We start from the raw sequence: 20,856 nt of genomic DNA, 5'->3' as shown, positions 1-20,856 counted from the left end.
GTAAATAACTGTAGACTTACATCGACGATAAAGTGTGCTTGTGTATGCTGGTGAAGACTCAATCACACCCGTGGGCTGTATGAGAACAAAAGGTGGGCGCTTTCACATTCTTTTGATCACTTATTGACAGTAGCATGCCTGGTAAAGCGTTAATACGCTGTCAGGTCAGTTACCGATTTAATAACGGAACCCTTTTGTCCTACACAAAAGGTACCTCTCGACATGCTCGATGAATGGCTTGTCGGCAAATCAAATCGGCACAAAGAAACAATGTGTTACGTAATATATTGCTTCTCCGCGTTCTATCAATATTGGTTTGCACAATATGGGGAAGTTCTAGCAGTTTTAAGGGACTGTTGGGCTGTTCTCGTCTTCATGAACAGTAATTTTTTTTTCATTGTTTTTAGTGAAGAACATGATGAAAAACGTGCAGCTTTATTTCCCGAAGAGCTTTTCTTGAGTAGAGATGTAAGCATTTCTGTCGTAGTTGCACTCAAGGCGTGACCATGGTGACTCAGGAGTTTGAAGAGCCTTCCGGAAAATCCAATAGTGGAATAGTGCCTAATTTGCATACATTCATAATGGCCGCTTATGCAATGGGTGAAATGTCAAAGTTGGTCAAAACTTGGATTTATGCAAATTAGTCACTGTTCCACTTCGAATTTTCGGAGATTTTTGAATATTTACTATAGTTTTTCTGAAATGAATGGTGATTAACTGGATTCTGTTCAGTGCAATAATTAGTGATTGGTTAACCCCTTATTTTTCTCAACTACTGGGCTATCGGTCTAAAAATCGAAGGTAAACATTTGGGCTCCACGCGGAAAATTTCCCCGGAATTTTTGTATGTTTTTAAAGATTGAACGCTCCCCAGCACTTTCTAGTGTATTTGCATGTGGCACCACCGTCAAAGCGTGCCATAGTCATGAACGTACCATTTTAACGGGGAATTACAGACCTGTAAAAATGGTGCAAGATGGCAATTTGGGATACACCCCCACATTTGAGTCTTTAACATCGACCCTTCCCCCTTCGATCTAAATGCACGACTGCATAAATGAAAATATTGATTATCGTCATGACAATATCGATATCCGCCATCTCCCCTTCCTCGGCCTCATTCCATATTCACATAGGGATCCGTTGCGCATTTATCATCTATTCGTCTGTATGACAATAATGACAAATGCTCCTTTCTTTTATTGTTTATAGACCGGCCAATCTCACAAATAATTCATAATCACTATTGATTTCAATCAATATCTACGTGTTCAATATCACACATAGGTCGTTGTCCCAGAACAGGCATGCATCAAAAACAGAGTTCGATATTCAAGATAAACTCAAGAGAGTTCTACCCCTGAATTGCTTCAGTATTGTTTTACAATGTCAGACAATCATCATGCTTAAGGTTAGAAACTATTTTAAACTGTTGCGATCTGGTAGTTCACAGCATCTTGCGAATGGTAGGCCCTAGTGAGCTAGCAAAAATTGCATTGATCATATCGGAGTGTGTATGGAAGAATTCAAATATCACATATATTTTTCTAGATCCTGTGGTTCTTGAGTGTTGTAAAGAGTGATGAAACAATTACACTTTTGTAAAACGTACATAACTCATTAATAACAGTAAATCAAGCAACTTTCAAAGTATATGATGTGTAGTGATTTATAGAATGAACTTTTGCAAAACATCAACAAGTGTTATTTTTCAGTATATTGATTTAGAAAAAAAGATTTTCTGGCTGCTTCAACCAACAATACATCGTATACCCTTAAAGCCATATTATAACATTTGCTGAGGAAGACGCCCTCACTGAATTTTTAAAATTCCTTTTTTTACACGATTAAATTGTACTTTATTAAACCAATATACCCTGCAAATATCAAGACTCTACCGTATGCACAAAAAAGTTAGACCGGGTCTAAAGTTAGACCTGGTCTAAGTTGAATTTAGTCCCAGGAAAAAGGATGTTTTCTTTGAAATTTGCTTTAGTTATTTAGAGAATAAATGATAGGATTTTGTCTTTTGCCTATCGTGTCATAATGGATGGGCTGGCCAATATTTTGAGTAGTGGATGCCGGCGCAGCCGGTATCCACTACGATAAAATATTGGCCAGCCTATCCATTATGACACGATATTGGATAGGCAAAAGACAAAAACCTATCATTTATTCTCATTCTTATTCAGTTTTAATGTAATTTTTGCGAGGAAAAACTGCCTTTTTTCAGAAAAAAATAAAGTTACTTTTGTGAGGACATCCCCGTTGTTTTAAATGAACGAAACCATCACGAACATCTAAGCCGCCGAATCGCGTTCTTAGTGGTCGCACGTGTATTACGCGAACGCATTATCGCGCGATCATTGAGGAGCAACAAGCGTGCCGCCGTTGCGTGGCGGTGCGCGCCCTGACAAATATCACTATCAACTATTGTGAGATATTATACACCCGAAAACCAATCAAATTACGTGAATTCTTTACAAGACGCACCCATTGAATAAGAATTTGTATTATTTTTGAACATTGCATTCAAATCTTTAGAATTTGCTAGCTACTCTAGGAAGGAAATAACAGTAAAGGACCATTCCTGATGGAACTAAATTCCAGTTAGACCAGGTCTAACTTTTTTGTGCATACGGTGCTGTAGTTTTGTCAAAATCCGAGATTTTGAATAAAACGCCGGATTCGGCGCTTTATTATTACGATGGAATTATTAGTCGAACGCATACACGATGTTCATAACACACAGTACGTACACGGCGTGCGCGGTGATATACACAACATTCTTATTCAATGGGTGCGTCTTGTAAAGAATTCACGTAATTTGATTGGTTTTCAGGTGTATAATATCTCACATTCTTAGTCAGTGGGAGTGGTCTAGTTCGTAGACACATTTTTGATTGGACAATCGCAAGATTTCGGGTGCTGTTTATCAGGCCGTAGACGACCCCACGTCATCATGCGTCTTGATAATGCCTTACACGCTTGTAGAGGTGCGCGTATGTATTGCGCTGTAATGCGTAGACTAGTGCGGAATACGCGACGCGCTAGCAGTACGCGCAACAGAATACGTGAAGTTGTAAACAAGTTTCGTTCATTTTATAATGAGGGGAGTTTTTATGACGGTAACTTAGTTTTTGCTTTAAAAAATTGTTTACAGTTATTAAAATAATATTTAACTGACTAAGAATGAGAATAAACGATAGGAATTTTTATTTTGCCTATCCTCTACCTATGATAGACGACAGGCAGGTCCAATATTTTTATCGTAGTGGATACCGGCTGCGCCGGCATCCACTACTCAAAATATTGGACCTGCCTGTCGTCTATCACACGGTAGAGGATAGGCAAAATAAAATTCCTATCGTTTATTCTCTAAATAGTTGATAGTGATATTAGTCAGGGCGCGCGCCGCCACGCAACGGCGGCACGCTTGTTGCTCCTCAATGATCGCGCGATAATGCGTTCGCGTAATACACGTGCGAGAACTAAGAACGCGATTCGGCGGCTTAGATGTTCGTGATGGTTTCGTTCATTTAAAACAACGGGATGTCCTCACAAAAGTAACTTTATTTTTTTCTGAAAAAAGGCAGTTTTTCTCGCAAAAATTACATTAAAACTGAATAAGAATGAGAATATATGATAGGATTTTGTCTTTTGCCTATCAATATCGTGTCATAATGGATGGGCTGGCCAATATTTTTATCGTAGTGGATACCGGCTGCGCCGGCATCCACTACTCAAAATATTGGCCAGCCCATCCATTATGACACGATATTGATAGGCAAAAGACAAAATCCTATCATTTATTCTCTAAAAGGGTCGTACCACAACATGACCGAACGAGTGCTACGTATTGGCGACATGTGCGCTGGTAGTAAATTCCAATTTTCTTTGCTTTGGCGTAGTTGTTCGGCTTAAAAATAAAAGGGGATATATCTGACAGTAAAATCTAACATTTTAAGGCAAAGAAATGCTTATTTATTTATTCATTTCAATCTTTATTATACAATTACATCAAAACAGATCGAAAAGTAGACATACAAATCCAGACAAGAGTATGGCATCAGAAAGAATTCAGTTGCCATATCTCTGCAGGAGTAAAATGGATGAAAGACAGTAAACAAAATATATTAAAAACAATAAACATTTCAAGATATGTACAGATTACAAAAGCACCTACGAGATTGACCAGTCCTGGTCATATTTGGAGTAAAAGATTGCATATGAAGCCAGTATTGCACGTTTACTGAGGTTGGCTTGAAATTTCTTGCACAGTATTTTGTGGGGTTTATTACCCAATGAAACAGAGGTGAAAATGTTTTGAATATTGCACTTATTGTCGTCAGTAATGAGGCCTCTGCTGCCAATTTCAATACAAAATAACTTGGCGTCATAACTCTGTCCCTGAAGATCCATGATCAAACTTGAGTATTTGTTTACCTTGCGGTCGTGAGAATTTCTGATGTTTTGTTCGAACGGAATAGTTAGCTCGAAGACAATGATCTTTTTGAGTCGCGGTTGACGAGGACCAGGTCTGGTCTCTGTTGAGTTGCCAAAATATCAGGAGGGATAGTGGTCCCCGCAACTTTGGTTGTACCAGCTAGGTCACAATAGAAGGTCCATGATGGGGCAGCTATTTCCTGAAGAGTGTTATGGATGATACGAAGGACAGAGTCATGGCGCCAAGTATACCTGCCTTGTTCGAGCATAATCTGGCAGTGGTTTAAAACATGGTGAAGAGTTTCTTTTTAAAACATAAATTACAGTTTGTGGACAATTTTTTGCCCCAACGGCTGAGGTTATTTTTTGTTGGGAGGGTGTCCAGAAAAGAGTTGACCATGAATTTCATGACACCTTATGGCATATATTTGGCATATTAAAAATGAAAGACTTCCAAATATGATCTGCCTTTTCAAGGATGGAAACGCGCAACATGTCACCCTGGACAACAAGATCTTTAAGTTGGTTGATCCAGGTTTCATTGATCTCATCTTTGATAGACTTGATTAAGACATCTTTTTTCTTTTTGTGAGATGACATGCCAGTACTTTCATTACATACCTCAAACTTACTCTCAGCATAGCAAGTGACAGAAAACTTCCTGGACCATTCAGATTCTCTAGCAAGCTTGGAATCTAATGCATTAATAACCTTTTCATCACCTTTGAGCCTTGATGACATATAGGCAGCAGAATGAGCTTCAAGGTACACTTGACGGATAGATTTTATATCAGTTAAATGGGGAATATGGAGAATACCTGGTGTTGCTGATCTGGGCAACCCAATCCATTTTTTCAAGTATCTATGAACTATGGCGTCGAGGGCAAGAAGGTTTGTTTTAGTAATGTCATGAACAGTGAGCAAAAACCGGCATGCAGGTAGAAGGTAGTTTTTATACACCTGAAGCTTATACTCTCCCCTGACAAGAAGGTTGTCAATTCTATCAAGCCGGGTAACAAGGTGGTCCCTGACATTATCAAACACTTCTTCTTGCTCTCCTGAAAAACAAAGATGGGAACCAAGAAATTTATGAGGCTCATTTTCAATGGAATGAACATCGTTACCAGACAAGTTATATACAATAGATGTTGGTTTGCCACTTACGATAGACAATGATTTGCATTTGACTGGTTTCAATTTAAGGTTCATTGATTGAGTCCATGATGAAATTTCATTGAGAATTCTTTGGTGAGTTTTCTTATTGGTAGTTATCAAATTGAAGTCATCTGCAAACGGGGTGGTAATATACTTTGTACCATTAATTGTATAACCAAAACCTTCATATTCTTGAAGTTTTTCCAAAATGGGATTGAACACCGCCAAGAAAATTATTGGAGACAGAGGGTCACCTTGAAAAACTCCTTTGTGAAAACTAAAATTTGTCGACTCCCAATCCTGAGTAACAACTCTACCTTGGAGTCTGGCATACAGATTTTCAATGTAGGTTTTGACTTCTGGTGGAAAATGAAACCTAGAAAGAGAGTGACTAATCAAATCTATTTTGTTTGAAAATGTTATAATATGGCTTTAAGAGGAGCGAAGAATGCAAAGTATTTGACCAAACAGAATGTTAGGTCTCTTTTTTTTCTCGTCGTGTTTTGGTTAGGCCTACTCTTGAATCCAATAGCATGAGTTATATCAATAACATCATAATTAATGACATTAATTTTAATGTAAGTGTCTAATAAATCTAAAACGTTAGACAAGAGTGTTCCCTACATACTTCGATATTTTTTTCAAAGCAGTATACATAACTTGTTTGGTCTCGGTTCAATCCATGGTGAGATGAGCAGAAATTCAGCCACCAGAAGTGAAATTGCGTGTGAGAATAATGTAAATTTCTTCGAATATACATCTGAGAAATGTTGCACGTTTATGGTACAGGTGCAATCTTCCTAAATGATATCACATAAGCAAGGTTCGGTGTTATTGTATAGCATTTTTTGCCACAGTTTTAGTTCTGGCTGTAAAAATTGACAATTTACTAATACCCCTTTTACATAAAATTTGGGCAATTGTACGCGTAATCGATCTCACTAAAGTCAAAATCGACTTAATTTGTATCATAAGTGTAAACCCCGGGTGTAAACAGGTACAGTCGTAATTAATAACAATTCAAAAGTCGTAATTCCAATGATGACTTGCATCATCATTCATTTCAAGTGAATTCGAATAAGTTGTCATTAATCATGTTAATTAAAAAACACGTAATATGCTTCACAGCTTGACCTTCACATTGGTCACTGAAGAGCGAAGAACGCAAAATAATGGCCCAAACAGAATGTTAGGTAGTTTTTTCTCGTCGTGTTTTGGTTATTCTTGAATCCAATAGCATGAGTTATATTGACAACATAAATAGCATAATGACAGTCTAGTGTCTAATAAATCTAAAACGTTAGACAAGAGTGTTCCCTACATACTTCGATATTTTTTTCAAAGCAGTACATAACTTGTTTGGTCTCGGTTCAATCAATGGTGAGATGAGCAGAAATTCAGCCACCAGAATTTCTTCGAATATACATCTGAGAAATTTTGCACGTTTATGAAACGGCAAACTCTTCCCAAATGATAAATCAATATCACGTAAGCAAGGTTCGGTGTTACTGTATAGCCTTTTTGCCATAGTTTTTAGTTCTGGCTGTATAAATCGACAATTTATTAAATACCCCGTTTACATGGGGCAATCGTAATCGATTTCACTAAAGTCATAATCGACTTTATTCGTATCTCGTATCTCATAAGTGTAAACATGCCAGACGCAATTAATTGCAATTCAAAAGTCGTAATTCCAACGATGACATGTATCATCATTCATTTGAAGTGAATTCGAATAAGTCGTCATTAATTACGACTTTTCGCTATTAATGTAAACGAACACGTTGTTGAATTCGTGTTTACATGCCGTAACAAACGAATTCGATTTTCCTGAATGTGAATTTGGAATCGAATGTAGTGTAAACACCCACCAAACGAATCAATCTGCGCTCATAATTCAGGACGATGGGACGATACCTATCCGTCTATCACGTGACCAGGGCCCAGCGGGTCAGAAAAGTCCAGACGCAACGTCGCAAAGTTGCGTAAAGTAAGTTCCAGTATTTGATTTAATTCCAAAACTCGATTGAAAATACAGCTTTGAAAGTCGATTACGGCCCAATGTAAACGGAATATGGATAATTCATTAATATCATTTTGATCAAGTTAAAATTACGTTAGGAGAAAATTGTGTTTTGTTCACTTGTCTAAAATTTTCAAGTGTATGATACTTGTAAGATGAGAAAACGAGTATTTTGTGGAAAGTGCAGCACTTCTTCAATATAAATTGAGCGATTTTACGGTCTCATAATTTGAAAGGTGCCATGCGTCACGCGCGAATAGCCGCAGTTTCCGCTCCGCTCCGTGTGATATAAACATGATAAAGACGTTATTAAAATATTGGTGCCAATCTTCAGAGTGAGAGAGAACTATAGAAGAAAATAAGGGGCCACATATATATAGGGTCCATTTTGGGGGGAATGTTGTAGATAATCGAATAGTAACTTGTTCGATCAACGACGGTTCAATGCCGAGCTATAATAAGGGAAACCGTGCGTACAATGCCAGAGGTCGATCGCGTTTTCAGGTCTTGCCGCAGCGGCTTTCGTTGAAGTGATTAGGCCTACTCAGCTCAGTTTGTTCATCATGTTCATGGCTTTGTTCTCCTCTGCGTTTCTGCAATTGAAGACGCTGAGGCAAATTAGCCGCTACGGAAGTCACTTGCGGTAAATATGTCTGTCGCAACGGCAAATTGCCCGCGACACCGCGTCGAGGCTATAAATGTCAGCCAGAGTTTGTTCATGGCTTTGTTCTCCTCAACGTTTTCTGCATTTGAAGACGCTGAAGCAAATTAGCCGCGGCGGACTCACTTGAGGTATGTCTGTCGCAACGGCAAATTGCCCGCGCGCAGCGTCGAGGCTATTCAGCCCACAGATATTGGAACACATGTGGTCAGCCAGAGTTTGTTCATGGCTTTGTTCTCCTTGGCGTTTTCTACAGTTGAAGACGCTAAGGCAAATTAGCTCAAATTAGCCGCTGCGGACTGAGTCACTTGAGGTACGGTCTGTCGCACTCGGCAAATTGCCCGCGACGCCGCGTCGAGGCTATTCAGCCCACAGATATTGGAACACATGTGGTCAGCAGTTTGTTCATGGCTTTGGTCTCCTCGACGTTTTCTACAGTTGAAGACGCTGAGGCAAATTAGCTCAAATTAGCCGCTGCGGACTGAGTCACTTGAGGCCTCGCATCGGCAAATTGCCCGCGACGCCGCGTCGAGGCTATTCAGCCCACAGATATTGGAACACATGTGGTCAGCCAGAGTTTGTTCATGGCTTTGTTCTCCTTGGCGTTTTCTACAGTTGAAGACGCTAAGGCAAATTAGCCGCTGAAGGCGTCACTTGCGGAAAATTAGCCGCTACGTCTGTCAACGGCAAATCCCCGCGACGTCGCGTCGAGGCTCTTTAAAGGTCAGCCAGATTTGGTTTCTAACTGAATGTAAATCTCGGGGTGAAATTTGAGATAAGCACTCCTGCGACGCTTATTGTCATTGTCATCGTCATAGTCGTCGTCGTCATTGTCGTCGTCGTCATCATTATCATTATCCTCTTAATTGTCATTATCATTATCATTATCATTATCATTATCATTATCATCATCATCATCATCATCATCATCATCATCATCATCATCATCATCATCATCATCATCGTCATTATCATCATCATCTTAATCATCTTCGTCGTCTGGGTTTTCACCCTCATATCACCATAGTCATTTTATCATCGTCAGACATCACCATCATCATCGTCGTAATGACATTTAATATAGTGACAGAACGCAAAAGTAAAATCATTGCTGAATCAATTTAGCGAGCATGTTGCAGTCGATTATTTTAAGTATTGTATTTTGCCCCAAGGAACAACCTTGAATAGTCTTATTGATTAGTCTTTTTATTTACCTTCTGACATCTCTGAGACAACCGTGTAAATACATACAACAGTCCCATCATCATGTGTAGCCGGCCAGTTAGTTAGCTACCATTCTCATCAAAATCAATTATGAACCCAGTCAATATTTGGCGGATGGGGATGCAACCATGATGTAACTTCACTAAAATGGTACTTTTGCTGGATTAACACCAATTATGACATGAAAACCCTAAAATGAGAGTGGTATTGGATACACAATTGGAATAATTCATATTTACTGATCTAATTGGAATAATATTGTTCCCACAATTCCAGTATTTTAACATCACGGCATGGTTTTCATCATGAAGTTTGCTTTCCGTCTCGTTGCGAAGGATTAAGATAAAACACATATTGGATACCGGCGCGATTTATCTTTCGATCGACTATTATCGAATATATAATACCGCTATATGCTAAGCGGATTGGCATCATTTTGAGAACATCTAGGGAATATCTTAAGCAAATAATTCAGGTGAGAATATATATAGTTACTATTTGATTATTTTCTACTATTACTTTGAGTACTTTGAATGGTGACAATGTAAATTTACACTGTCATCACTTTACATTAACAGTTTTAAGGGTGTCGTGTCTGAAAGCGCTATTGTTAACACTTAACCACAGTGAAAGCCCTATGACATAAAACTTAGCACAAAAAGGTCACAATATTAGAAAAGCGCTAGAAAATACATGCTTTAAAATATTAATCACAAAACAAAGCAATTGATGTTAATAATTACGAAGTTACTCAATCCGCATTCGTGATCATTGTATTAATCTTTTATATAATATGTCAGTATATGATGGTCTTCATCCAGCATAATAATTATTGTCTAGAATTGAGGCTGTGAGACACCAATTAAGGAGTATTTCTCAGAATATTGTAACAAACTCGATTCGATTCGTCAAGAACACCATCACCACATCATAACTAACACACTTAAAAAATCCTAGCACATGCTGTTGATTTCAAGTTTTATTACTATTATTTTATTTATTTATTTATTTATTCAATTAATTATTCTTGACGAAGAATGTATGAAATGGAAAATCTTTTATTTCCAGATCTGTGCTCAAGTAGAAACGGTCAAAATTTACCAAGACCATTCCCTTCGGTAAAATGGCGGCGCGGATGGGCCTAAGCCAACGTGCTTCTAATAACTTACAATGTAAATGCTTACAAAAAACCCAAACAAAAAACACATCGATCCGCCATCTTGCTGAGGCCAGGCGCTTAGCCAGGATTGATTGATTTATTTATTATTTATTTATTTATTTATTTATTTATTTATTTATTTATTTATTTATTTATTTATTTATTTATTTATTTATTTATTTATTTATTTATTTATTTATTTATTTATTTATTTATTTATTTATTTATTTATTTATTTATTTATTTATTTATCAGTGTATTGGGATGACATGCGCGAGTAGCGCGCAAAATGTTTGTATATATTACACTATTTTCGCCCATGATCTGGATGAAAAGGACTTCATTGTGACAATATGCGCGCGTAGCGCTCAAAAATTTGATATTTTACAAATTTTGGCCCATGATCGGGGTGAATTTTGGTGAAAAAAAGGGGCTCCTTTCCCAACCCCCCTTTTTTCCGTTGCCTTCCAGATTTTCTCTTTCATTTTTTGTCACAGGGGCACCTTTTCTTTCATTTTTGAGGGGGCACCAGATTTTCTGGTATACCAGAACGAAATTCAAATATGACGATATTTTTGCTAAATGAATTAATCTGCAAGAAATTTTTGGTACACAAATATTATGTAGCCAGAGGTTTCCAGTGGTATAAAAATCTAAACTTTTTTTTAAAGAAAAGTGTGGGGACGAGGCTGTGGATCACGAAATGCCCTTTTAAACCGACCCAATGTCAATTATTTGAAAATATTGCAAATTATAGTCAATCACCTGTTCCCACTCAGTGTCTGTTTTAGCATGGAAATAGTCTTATCTACTATTTCCATGGTTATATCAAGTTAATTTTCATCTACCCTTTAAACCACTCCAATCAGTGGTAATTATTTCATACACAACACAATAACATTATTGCAAAAGCAGTTGCACTACGTGGTTCCAGTGCGTGGTAAGTTGACATTGTCATAGACATTGACTAAGGAGAAAACGTGCGCGGGTACTTGAATTTCAAGGTGAAATGTGAATTGTTGCATAGAGAGCTATAGAGTGAAAGGTATATCTTTAATTTTCAGCAAAGCCAATCATAATATGGTGCAAAAATCGTCAACAATGAGAAAACATACTTTTTTCCAGAAAGTAATTAGTGTTCCAGTGGCCTCCAAAAAATCCACTCGATTTTATCAGATGATCCGCATATGTTTTAAAGGCCCATTCAATGATTTGCTCCTCCGGACGATCGTAAAAATCATCAAAATTCAGATTTTGGTACCTTTATATGAGCTAAGTGGTTCAGCTTGTGGTTCAGCCAAAAGCCGGGTAATTAAGACAAAATAAGGCATTTACATGAATCTGTAATTTATACTGGCAGTATATAATTTAGCTACATGTATCATTTTAAATGGGGCTTCAATTTCGTCAACATTGTTGTTTTCTTCGTTTTTTGCAACATTTTTCATTTCAAAATAATAAATTAAATATTTCAATGTCTTTCATTTCAAACAATTATAAACATTTTAAATTTTTTTACACTTGCGCTGGGATCACTGAATGGGATTTTAAAGCCATAATGTAGGCCTACGATCTTAAAAATTTGTTAATTTTTTCAAACCTGATGTTTTTTCATAAAATTTGTACATGTCCCAACTTGCACCTAAAAGGAATCGGCCAAAATGTTTGTCTTTGTATAAGTCAACAGAGTTTATAATGACTTTATGTCTTCCCATAGAACTGCATGTTGAATGACCAAAATAACCAGTGGGATTTCTTTCACTTTACCTTGTTATTTCAGCTTTTTAAAAATGGTCAGCAACCCTTCCCGGCAGTTATTATTAAATATTATTTCAACATTTTGAATAAAGAATATGAAAATTAAAATTTCGCTGAAATCGTACATTATGGCTTTAATGATAGCCATTTTAATTCTGGTGGCCCGCTATAGGGGTCAAAATATAAATTTCTGAATTGGTTTTCTATCAATAAAGCCCCCCCAATCTCCCCATACCCTCCTCTCTCACTATCTCTCTCCCTCTGTGCGGCGTTGGTGTGCGCAACTGGCCCACACTTTTGTCAACAAAAAAAGTTATTATGGTGAGCGAAGTGAGCTGAAAATTTTAGAACAGTCAGGGAATACTCGTGCCACCCCCAGACTTTTGAAAAATTGCGCACGCCACGAGGAGGGGGTTAGATCCGCCCTACTATATACTAGCTTTCTGTGATCCCTGTATACAGATCCGGTATGCCACGTGAAGTTGGTCAACGTTTGGCCTCAAAAACGTACGTCAATAAACGATTTCTTGTCTTCATGTTTTAATTTGTCTACTGTCTTCTAATTAAATAATTCCGAAGGCCAGATATAATCAGTTAATAACGATATAATTGAATCAGTGCTGGTTGCAAGCATTTGCAGAGTTTGGCAAAACGTGATTCTATGGATGAAATTGAGACGAATGCCGTTCTACAGATTTACAACATTCCCGACAACATTCGCCTTGCTATAAACATTGAATTGTGTCATGAAAAAAAGGGTTTTAGCAGGAAGTGTTAGCTTTCGTTCCATATTCTGTCGGTCCGTGTCACGTCACTTCCGGTTGATGATGTTCGAGTGAAAACAAGTCCCTAATTCGATTTTTGTTGATGATTTCTGTCATTGGTGTTATGTAAATTTCGATCGCAAATAGTCAGTGGAATCAAACAACCGTTTCTAAGTCTTCAGAGTGAAAGAAACTTACTTGATTTACTGTTTATATACTGACAAACTTAAAATTAAATTCCATGGTCGAGTGTCGTTTTTTCTGAAATTGAATGCCACTCCAGCAACATCGCTATGTAGCCTCCTTCACAGCCGGTTTCTGTCGTTCACAACAAACCGTGAGCCACATGCAGTTTGGGCCCGAGACTAGAGATAGCCCGGATGTCCGACCGACAGAATAAGAACTTTTGTGATTGGATGAAGGAAACTATCCGCTATTGACAAACCAACTCACAGATGCCGTTTTTTCACTAATCACCAGCTGAAGCTCACACAGCTATTATGATGCTATGCACTTAACCGTGTAGTGTAAACAACGACTATATAGAAGAAATTGCTAGACTCACTGTGCTTGGACAAATTTGTGTACTCAGGTGTATCGACTATATAGTCTCGGTTCGAGGCTTCTGGGCTCTGGGATGGTGTTTTTTTTTTTTTTTTTTTTTTTTTTTTGCTTCTCGATTTAGAAAAAAAAGAAAAACAAAGAAACAAAAAAAAAAAACCCCATCCCGGAGCCCCAGAAGCCTCGAACCGAGGCTATGTATCGACGTGGAAACCCGCGTGGAAACTGAACTACATCATCATCCTCACCACCATCACCACCATAATCACCACCAATCGTCGCCATTATCACCATGGTCGCCGTTATTATCATCATCATTTATCATCATCACTCATCCTCACCGCCATAATCACCAGCATCGTCGCCGTTATCATCATCATCATCATCATCATCATCATTATTCATTATCATCAAGATCAAACTTAGTAGTCTCGTACACAGCATCTTAAGGGGGTACTACACCCCTCGATAAATTTGTGACTATTTTTGCATTTTTCTCAAAAACTAATAACACAGTGGTAACAAACGTTATGCATATTATAGGGGCAAGGAATCCAATTACTACACTGGAATTTCAGTGACCCAAGTCAAGCGGTTCGTTATTTATGATAAGAAATAAGGTACCACTGGGCAGTGTACCCCGCAGTGTACCTCATTTCCTATCATATATACTGAACTGCTTGTCTTGAGTCACTGAAATTTCAGTGTAGTAATTGGATTCCTTGCCCCAATAATATACATAACTTTTGTTACCAGTGTGTTATTATTTTTTGAGAAAATGCAAAAATAGTCACAAAATTTACTACAGGTGTAGTACCCCTTAAGTAATGTTTAATTTCTAAACAACTTTGAAAAGTTCTATAAAGAACCTTAAAAATGTAAATAGCCCTAGGAACTTTCTTTAACAAAGTTTTAAAAAAAGTGAAAAACCTTTTTGGTTCTAAAGAATAATTTTTTTGGCCAAAGAACATTATCTTCTGCTCTACTTAGAACTATTTTCTGAATGGTTCCTTAAAAGTTCTTCAAGCATTATAAGGTTCTAGAAAGAACCATTTTTCTTGGGTGAAGAACTTTTTATGTTTACAAAGAACCTCACTGGTTTTCCATGGGTTCTTTGTAGAATCCAAAAAGGTTTTTTTTTTTCACTTTTCTAAAGTAACTTTGTGATGAGTCCCTGAATTAATTAATTAGAAAGTCCTTAAGCCTATTTTAGTCCTTCGGGTTCTTTATAGAACTTTTAAAGGTTCTTTATAGAACTTTATCAGTACTTAAGGTGCACAAAAAAGGTTCTATCCTGAATTTAAACGGAAAATTCGTGTTTTGCACTTTTTAGACTAAATCTTTGCTCAACTTATTACTCAACACGCTTTACTCCCCACACTGAGTAAAGTAATTGTAGAGAGTATACCGGTTGCAGACTTGCAGTACCTCTGAGTACGTGTATATATCAAAATGACCCCCCCCCGTGGAACCCTCTTTTGTATTTTTTAGCCCATTTTTTACCATTTTCATGATTTCCGTCAACGTTTGCCCGCTGGAAATTTGCCTTGCCCCTCTTCCCGCCCCCCCCGGTCTGAAAAAGTCCTGGCTAGTCGCCACTGCTAGTTTCCAGTGATTATGGAAAACACTGAAAGGTCAAAATAGATCCACCTAGCTATTTCAAACATACATGTACAGGAACACTAACAGGTCGTAAGGTTCTATATATTCAATAAACATAAAACCAATCATTTTAATGCAACCCAAGTGCTTATTGATATTATGCAATATAAATTAGAATACATTCTTAAAGATAAATACATTCTTATAGATAAATTGACTTTCACATGATACTGAAGTATCGCGTTTGCAGAAGCCAAAGGAAAATGGGTTAAGTAACTTAAGTGTTAATGGTATGATTCGATCCATAGAGTGTCGCAGCCCGGTGTCGCAGGTGTTTTCAGAGTGAAAATATGTCTCCAAAAATAAAAATGTACCATGAAAAAGTTGGCAACAGACAACAGTGCCTACCCAAGAAATACTGGTGTAGCAAAAAGAATAATTAAGAATGTCATTGTCGCTATTGTACCATCATGGTGATACAAGTGGGTTATGGATATTTTTTTTAAATTAAAAATTATGTTAGTATCATGTAACCTCATATAATTTATAGCCACAGTTCGTGAGATAAAAATTCTTAAAATTTTGGACCAAAATACCTCATGATTGTTAACCAAACATCTTATAGTTAATATATTTTAAAACAAATTATGATTCATGTTTAAAGAAAACGACATGGATGATATTCTAAAATTGCCACGAACACATGTCACCACTTTTGAAAATTATTTACGATTAGGGGGGGGTTGCGCTCTGAGGTCGAGGGCCGGGGAGAGGGGCAAGCAAGTTTTGGAGCTTTTTGGCAGAACGAGTAACGACAATAGGAGGCCAATTGCTCGCTGTTTGGAAATTTTACCTGGGGGCTCATATTATTTTTGCACAAACCCTTAGATCATCTCGTAGATTTTCTCCAAAATTCCCGCTAACTATATCTTGAAGATTCATAAGATTGAAGACACTACATCCATCCAAGTCGTCATATATTTCTTTTTAACATTCATCACGTGACCACCTTCTTAACCTCTTGTAAACATCGAAGAGGCGTTTATCGAGGACGGGAAATCGATTGGAACTCAAGTAGTTGAGGAGGATAAAGTCGCCGGAGGAGACTACACAAGCTCCTCTAGTGCTTACACATGCATTGACACACATAAACAATTAGTGAACTCGTCAAAGACGCTTTACTTGTTCAAAATTGATCCGTAACTAAGGACTCCATGCATGATAATAACTGCACTGATCTACGTCTTTTTACACCGTGTCTAACATCATCTACTTCGAATCTGGGATCTTTGTGGTGTTTCAAAGTGATGGAGAATTGTGTTCAGAAGTCGATGAAATTGTCGTCCAAAGACTGGGATATATTGCGGGCTAGATGAGGGTGTATTAAAACATCAGCTGGGTCGATTCGGGTCGCCTTTGCAAGTGATAACCCGCGGTGCATGGTGCACAAGGAATATAGCGAGAGTAGTTCACTACCGAAAAACCAGTGTACATGTAAATCCGGTAGTAATGTAGTATTAAACAACAAGCCACGACATTGCTAATCAGAAGATGGATTAATTCTCTGGATTATCATGAGCATAAAATACGGCTTGGCGACGGGACCTTACATGTAGGGCTACTTATATTCTTGTGTAATGTATAGGCCTACATACATGACACTGACAGCAACACCATCGAAATGTGTTTTTTTACTTGGATATTTTGTGGAATTCATACGACAGAACATTGTTGTTAGTTGAGACACGGTGTGTAGACCTACTATGTATCATACCTTTTCTACGGGCTTGTGTAATAATAATATATGTAACCAACAGGTCAAAAAACATGGTAAGATTTAATTAAGAAACCTTAATATCTGGAACAAAATCATGTTGACCCTACATGCAATGTCTGACATGATAAAAGGCTAAGTGTAAATGTAAATGTATCACTATTAAACTGACCTGCCTACATGATTTACGTTGTTGTATAGGCCTATCTTCAAAGAACGAATGTTAGTTTATTACAGCGTATAATTTTACTGTATATATTATTAAATACATAAGAGCTCATACATTTAATTAAAGATTAGGCCTACCCCGGAAGATTTAAGAGTCTCAGAGCCAGAGGTGGGTAATCCTGACGCTGACTCCTAAACCAAACCAAAGTCTAACCATAATTTTAAAAAAATCCTTTAAAAAGGACGGGAGTGCCCAATGGGAGCTTTGATGTGATCATGGTGATGTGCTGAAATGTAACCGTTTTGATAAAATTGTCTTCTTTAAAACAATTATTGTAACATTTATAGCATAGTAAGCAAAGAAAGATTAGAAAATGCGAAACATCTATTGTAGTGGGAGAGGTGTAAAATCGCGCTGCGTGGTATGGAAGAGAAGCTGAGGTTACCATTTCGGTTACTATATAATTGTTAGGAAATGGTATAATAGGAGGGGGATGTTGTTAGAGTGGAATTATTCTTGTTTTCCAAACAGGGGTATTTTAATATTTCTTATGATAGACTGCATTGGTAAAGAAGACAAGAATAAACAATTTGAACAAGTGTTATTTAGTGACTTTGTAAAACAATCAATACCAAAAAAGATAACATTTAGATAAGGTCGCATGTCAATTATCATGAATTGGTCATCTTTTGTGTAACATAATGTAAAATGAGAAAAATATCACCAATTTAGATTCTCTTCAACACAACTTTTAATGAATACATTTTAGACCATTATAAGTAGGCCTATATATATTTCTGGAAAGCTTATATTACAAGGATGCCAAATCAACAAAGTATAACATCATAATACAGGGTGGGTAAGAAATATACAGGGTGGTACATCAACAAAATTAGCATGTTTCTTGTCATGGTAAAAACCCCATATTTTCCTTTTCTGAAAGCTATGTAGCTCAAAATAAATATGGATTCAGAAAGATATTATATGGGTCCTACTTCAGACCTCAATACGCAAGATACACCATAGTAATGGATTCAATTAGAACGACTGCATACTAGGCATAACATAAGACGCCAAGTTTTATATTGGAAACATTGATGCAGGAATGGACAGTTATAATCGTCAGCCTGAGAACAAACTAGAAAATATGGTTAAAACATGCATTTAAACATATTTATTCACCAATCTTTGCACAATAACAAATGATAATGATACAAATGAAAGGGAATAATCCGAAATAATTAGTCTGATTACGTAATTGGTTCATGCTTGAACCACAATTTGTTCTTTGTTCTCAAAATTACAAAAAAATGACTTAGGCAATTAGCGTAGCAGGCTGACGAAATGTTAATGAGTTTACAGTAACGATGTTGGCCAAATTTAGCTTTGAAATGAAATTTAGACACAGTAAAGGTGATAAAAAAACATTAAAATTATAACTAAAAACTATAATTGTTTTTAAAAAGGCCGACCCTACATGATTTTTGGCCAATTTTGGGTTGGTCTGTAGGATGGCAAGCAAACAATTTTTTTTTGAATAGATCAAAGATCGTGTTTCCAAAGATCAATTTTTAACTTTTTTTATATTAGGTGTGTTACATCATAATATTCTTATTTGAACTGAAATGAAATGTATAGGCAATCTTAAACCTCGCGGTGCTCACCGACATATATTTGTTGTCTCCCGTGAGATGATTTGCAGCGAGTGGAGTATTAGAGGATAAAATGTCAAGGGTAATCCTTAATATTGAAAAATAAAAAATCTTTCAGAAAGCTCAGAAATGATTAAATGTAATATACGCAAATATTAAATAATTATTTATATAGATGAAAAAATGCATTCTAACAATGCATTCTGTGGGTTTCTATGACTTTTTAATAACATGCAGAAGAAATGGAAGAATTAAGATACATCGCAAGATTGAAATGTTTTGAATTTGTAACAACAACATAACGCAATATTTAATCCGGCATGTCCCGCAGCAATAATTGTTGCACTTCGTGACGTTATTTAAATAAAAAAAAGTATTATATTAATCATTTATTTGATTTGATATCATAATTTGTGCCTAATCAACTATACCCTATTATGCGTTTGCGTATTTACGCGTTTTGTTTCACGCGCGGACTCGCGCTTTATTTTGATTGCGTCTTGCGCATCCATGTTGTGATTCTATGGCGCGTCGTTATGGAAATGTAACACGTTGCTGGAAATTTGAATGATTTCCGGCTTCCGAAGATATAATATTTGCTGGCTTTTAGCTGGCCTTTTTTTCATTTTAATACGAGAAAACGACATGCAATGAGCAGAGGGCACTAAATTACAGGTTTGTACAATGTTATGGCTGAAATATTAAATTATCATCATTGGTGAAATTGTATTCCGGGATTTGTTTCCGAGAAACGAAGTTCTTATTTTGTGTGACACTCATTTATTGTTCAAATGCCATGATGTCCATTACACACGCTTCATCCGACGAGGTGGGAGTATTATAATAATCGCATTTGAAATGATTTTTGTTTTTATGTTCACTGAACCTTATGATCTAATTTATCTTGTTGAAGGTAATGATATATTAAATTCTTAATTTTGTTTTGTTTGTTACAGTAATGCGATTTTCGCCATCGTGCGAGAATCAGCGGCGGTCTGGTCATGCCATCAGGCAGACCGCCGATGCCGATTTTCCGAAATGTCGCCGGCGACCAAGTGCAAGATGGTTTATCCGTTTCTCTATCATTCTGGGGATTTTTTTCATCTCAACCACATTTTTAGCCAGTAAGGGACAAGCTGCATTTCAAGCAGATGATTTAAATGGTGAGTACATAAAGTCATAATGGGGCTACAACGAGCAAAGGAGAATAAGTGGCACAAGTGTTTGGACTTATAGTACGAGTCTATAAGTTATGTTCTTTATTATCATTTGCTTGCCGTTAGGCCTATTATATTGTTTGCCTTTTCTTGATTTTTTTTGGTAATTCAATTTCAAATCTAGCTAGCTGTTTACAAAATACTTAATAAAATTAACAAAACCTTTCTGTGGCGCTAATGACAATGTTTATGTTTACAAGGCATATTACATGTATAAAATCAGGCGCGTATACAGATCTTCTGCAACCGGGGCGAATTTCTTGGTGAGCTATTACTGACTATTTGCTTTTTTTCGGAAGTGCATCTAAATTCACGGGGTAGGGGGGGGGGCAGTTGGATGAGCTAGGCTAGGCCTAGACTAGAGCAGCAAGATTTGTTTCAACATGGTTTCAAATACATAAAATTATGGGAAGGATACGAGAGCTAAGAAGGTGAACAGAACATTGAATATTAGGCCTACTAGCGGGTAATGAGTGAACGGGAGCGGTTGGTATAAAAACTAAGAAAGTTTTTTAGGACCCGTTTTTAATTTTTGGTAATTTTGACCAACTTTGAGAAATTTGCAACAAAAATGGTTTAAAAATGATAAATTTTCAAAAAAAATCCTTAAAAAGTCTGATTTTCGTCTAAATTTCAACCATTTTTGCTGCAAATTTCTCAAAATTGGTCAAAATAAAAAAAAACGGGTCTT

At 36.9% G+C, this 20,856-nt stretch overlaps 1 protein-coding gene across 5 annotated transcripts in view; it reads left to right on the top strand.

The window, feature by feature from the left end:
* Window positions 1–9,595: 9,595 nt before the first annotated feature.
* Window positions 9,596–20,856, top strand: part of LOC140155216 (sodium/potassium/calcium exchanger 4-like) — a 35,780-nt gene continuing 24,519 nt past the window's right edge. The window contains exons 1-2 of one of the 5 annotated variants that reach the window (XM_072177962.1): window positions 9,596–9,984; window positions 19,905–20,111. In XM_072177962.1, the coding sequence (XP_072034063.1) occupies window positions 19,907–20,111 (205 nt within the window). In that variant the 5' untranslated portion in view covers window positions 9,596–9,984; window positions 19,905–19,906. Of the gene's footprint in view, window positions 9,985–16,479; window positions 17,184–19,904; window positions 20,112–20,856 lie in introns of those variants that run through there. The other 4 variants (XM_072177965.1, XM_072177961.1, XM_072177960.1 and 1 more) reach the window with 4 other exon arrangements.

Source organism: Amphiura filiformis, chromosome 6 (assembly GCF_039555335.1).
Source record: "Amphiura filiformis chromosome 6, Afil_fr2py, whole genome shotgun sequence".
In the NCBI taxonomy this organism is placed as follows: domain Eukaryota; kingdom Metazoa; phylum Echinodermata; class Ophiuroidea; order Amphilepidida; family Amphiuridae; genus Amphiura; species Amphiura filiformis.
The sequence above is the reverse complement of the archived record's forward strand: the minus strand, read 5'-3'. Positions and strand labels throughout refer to the sequence as shown.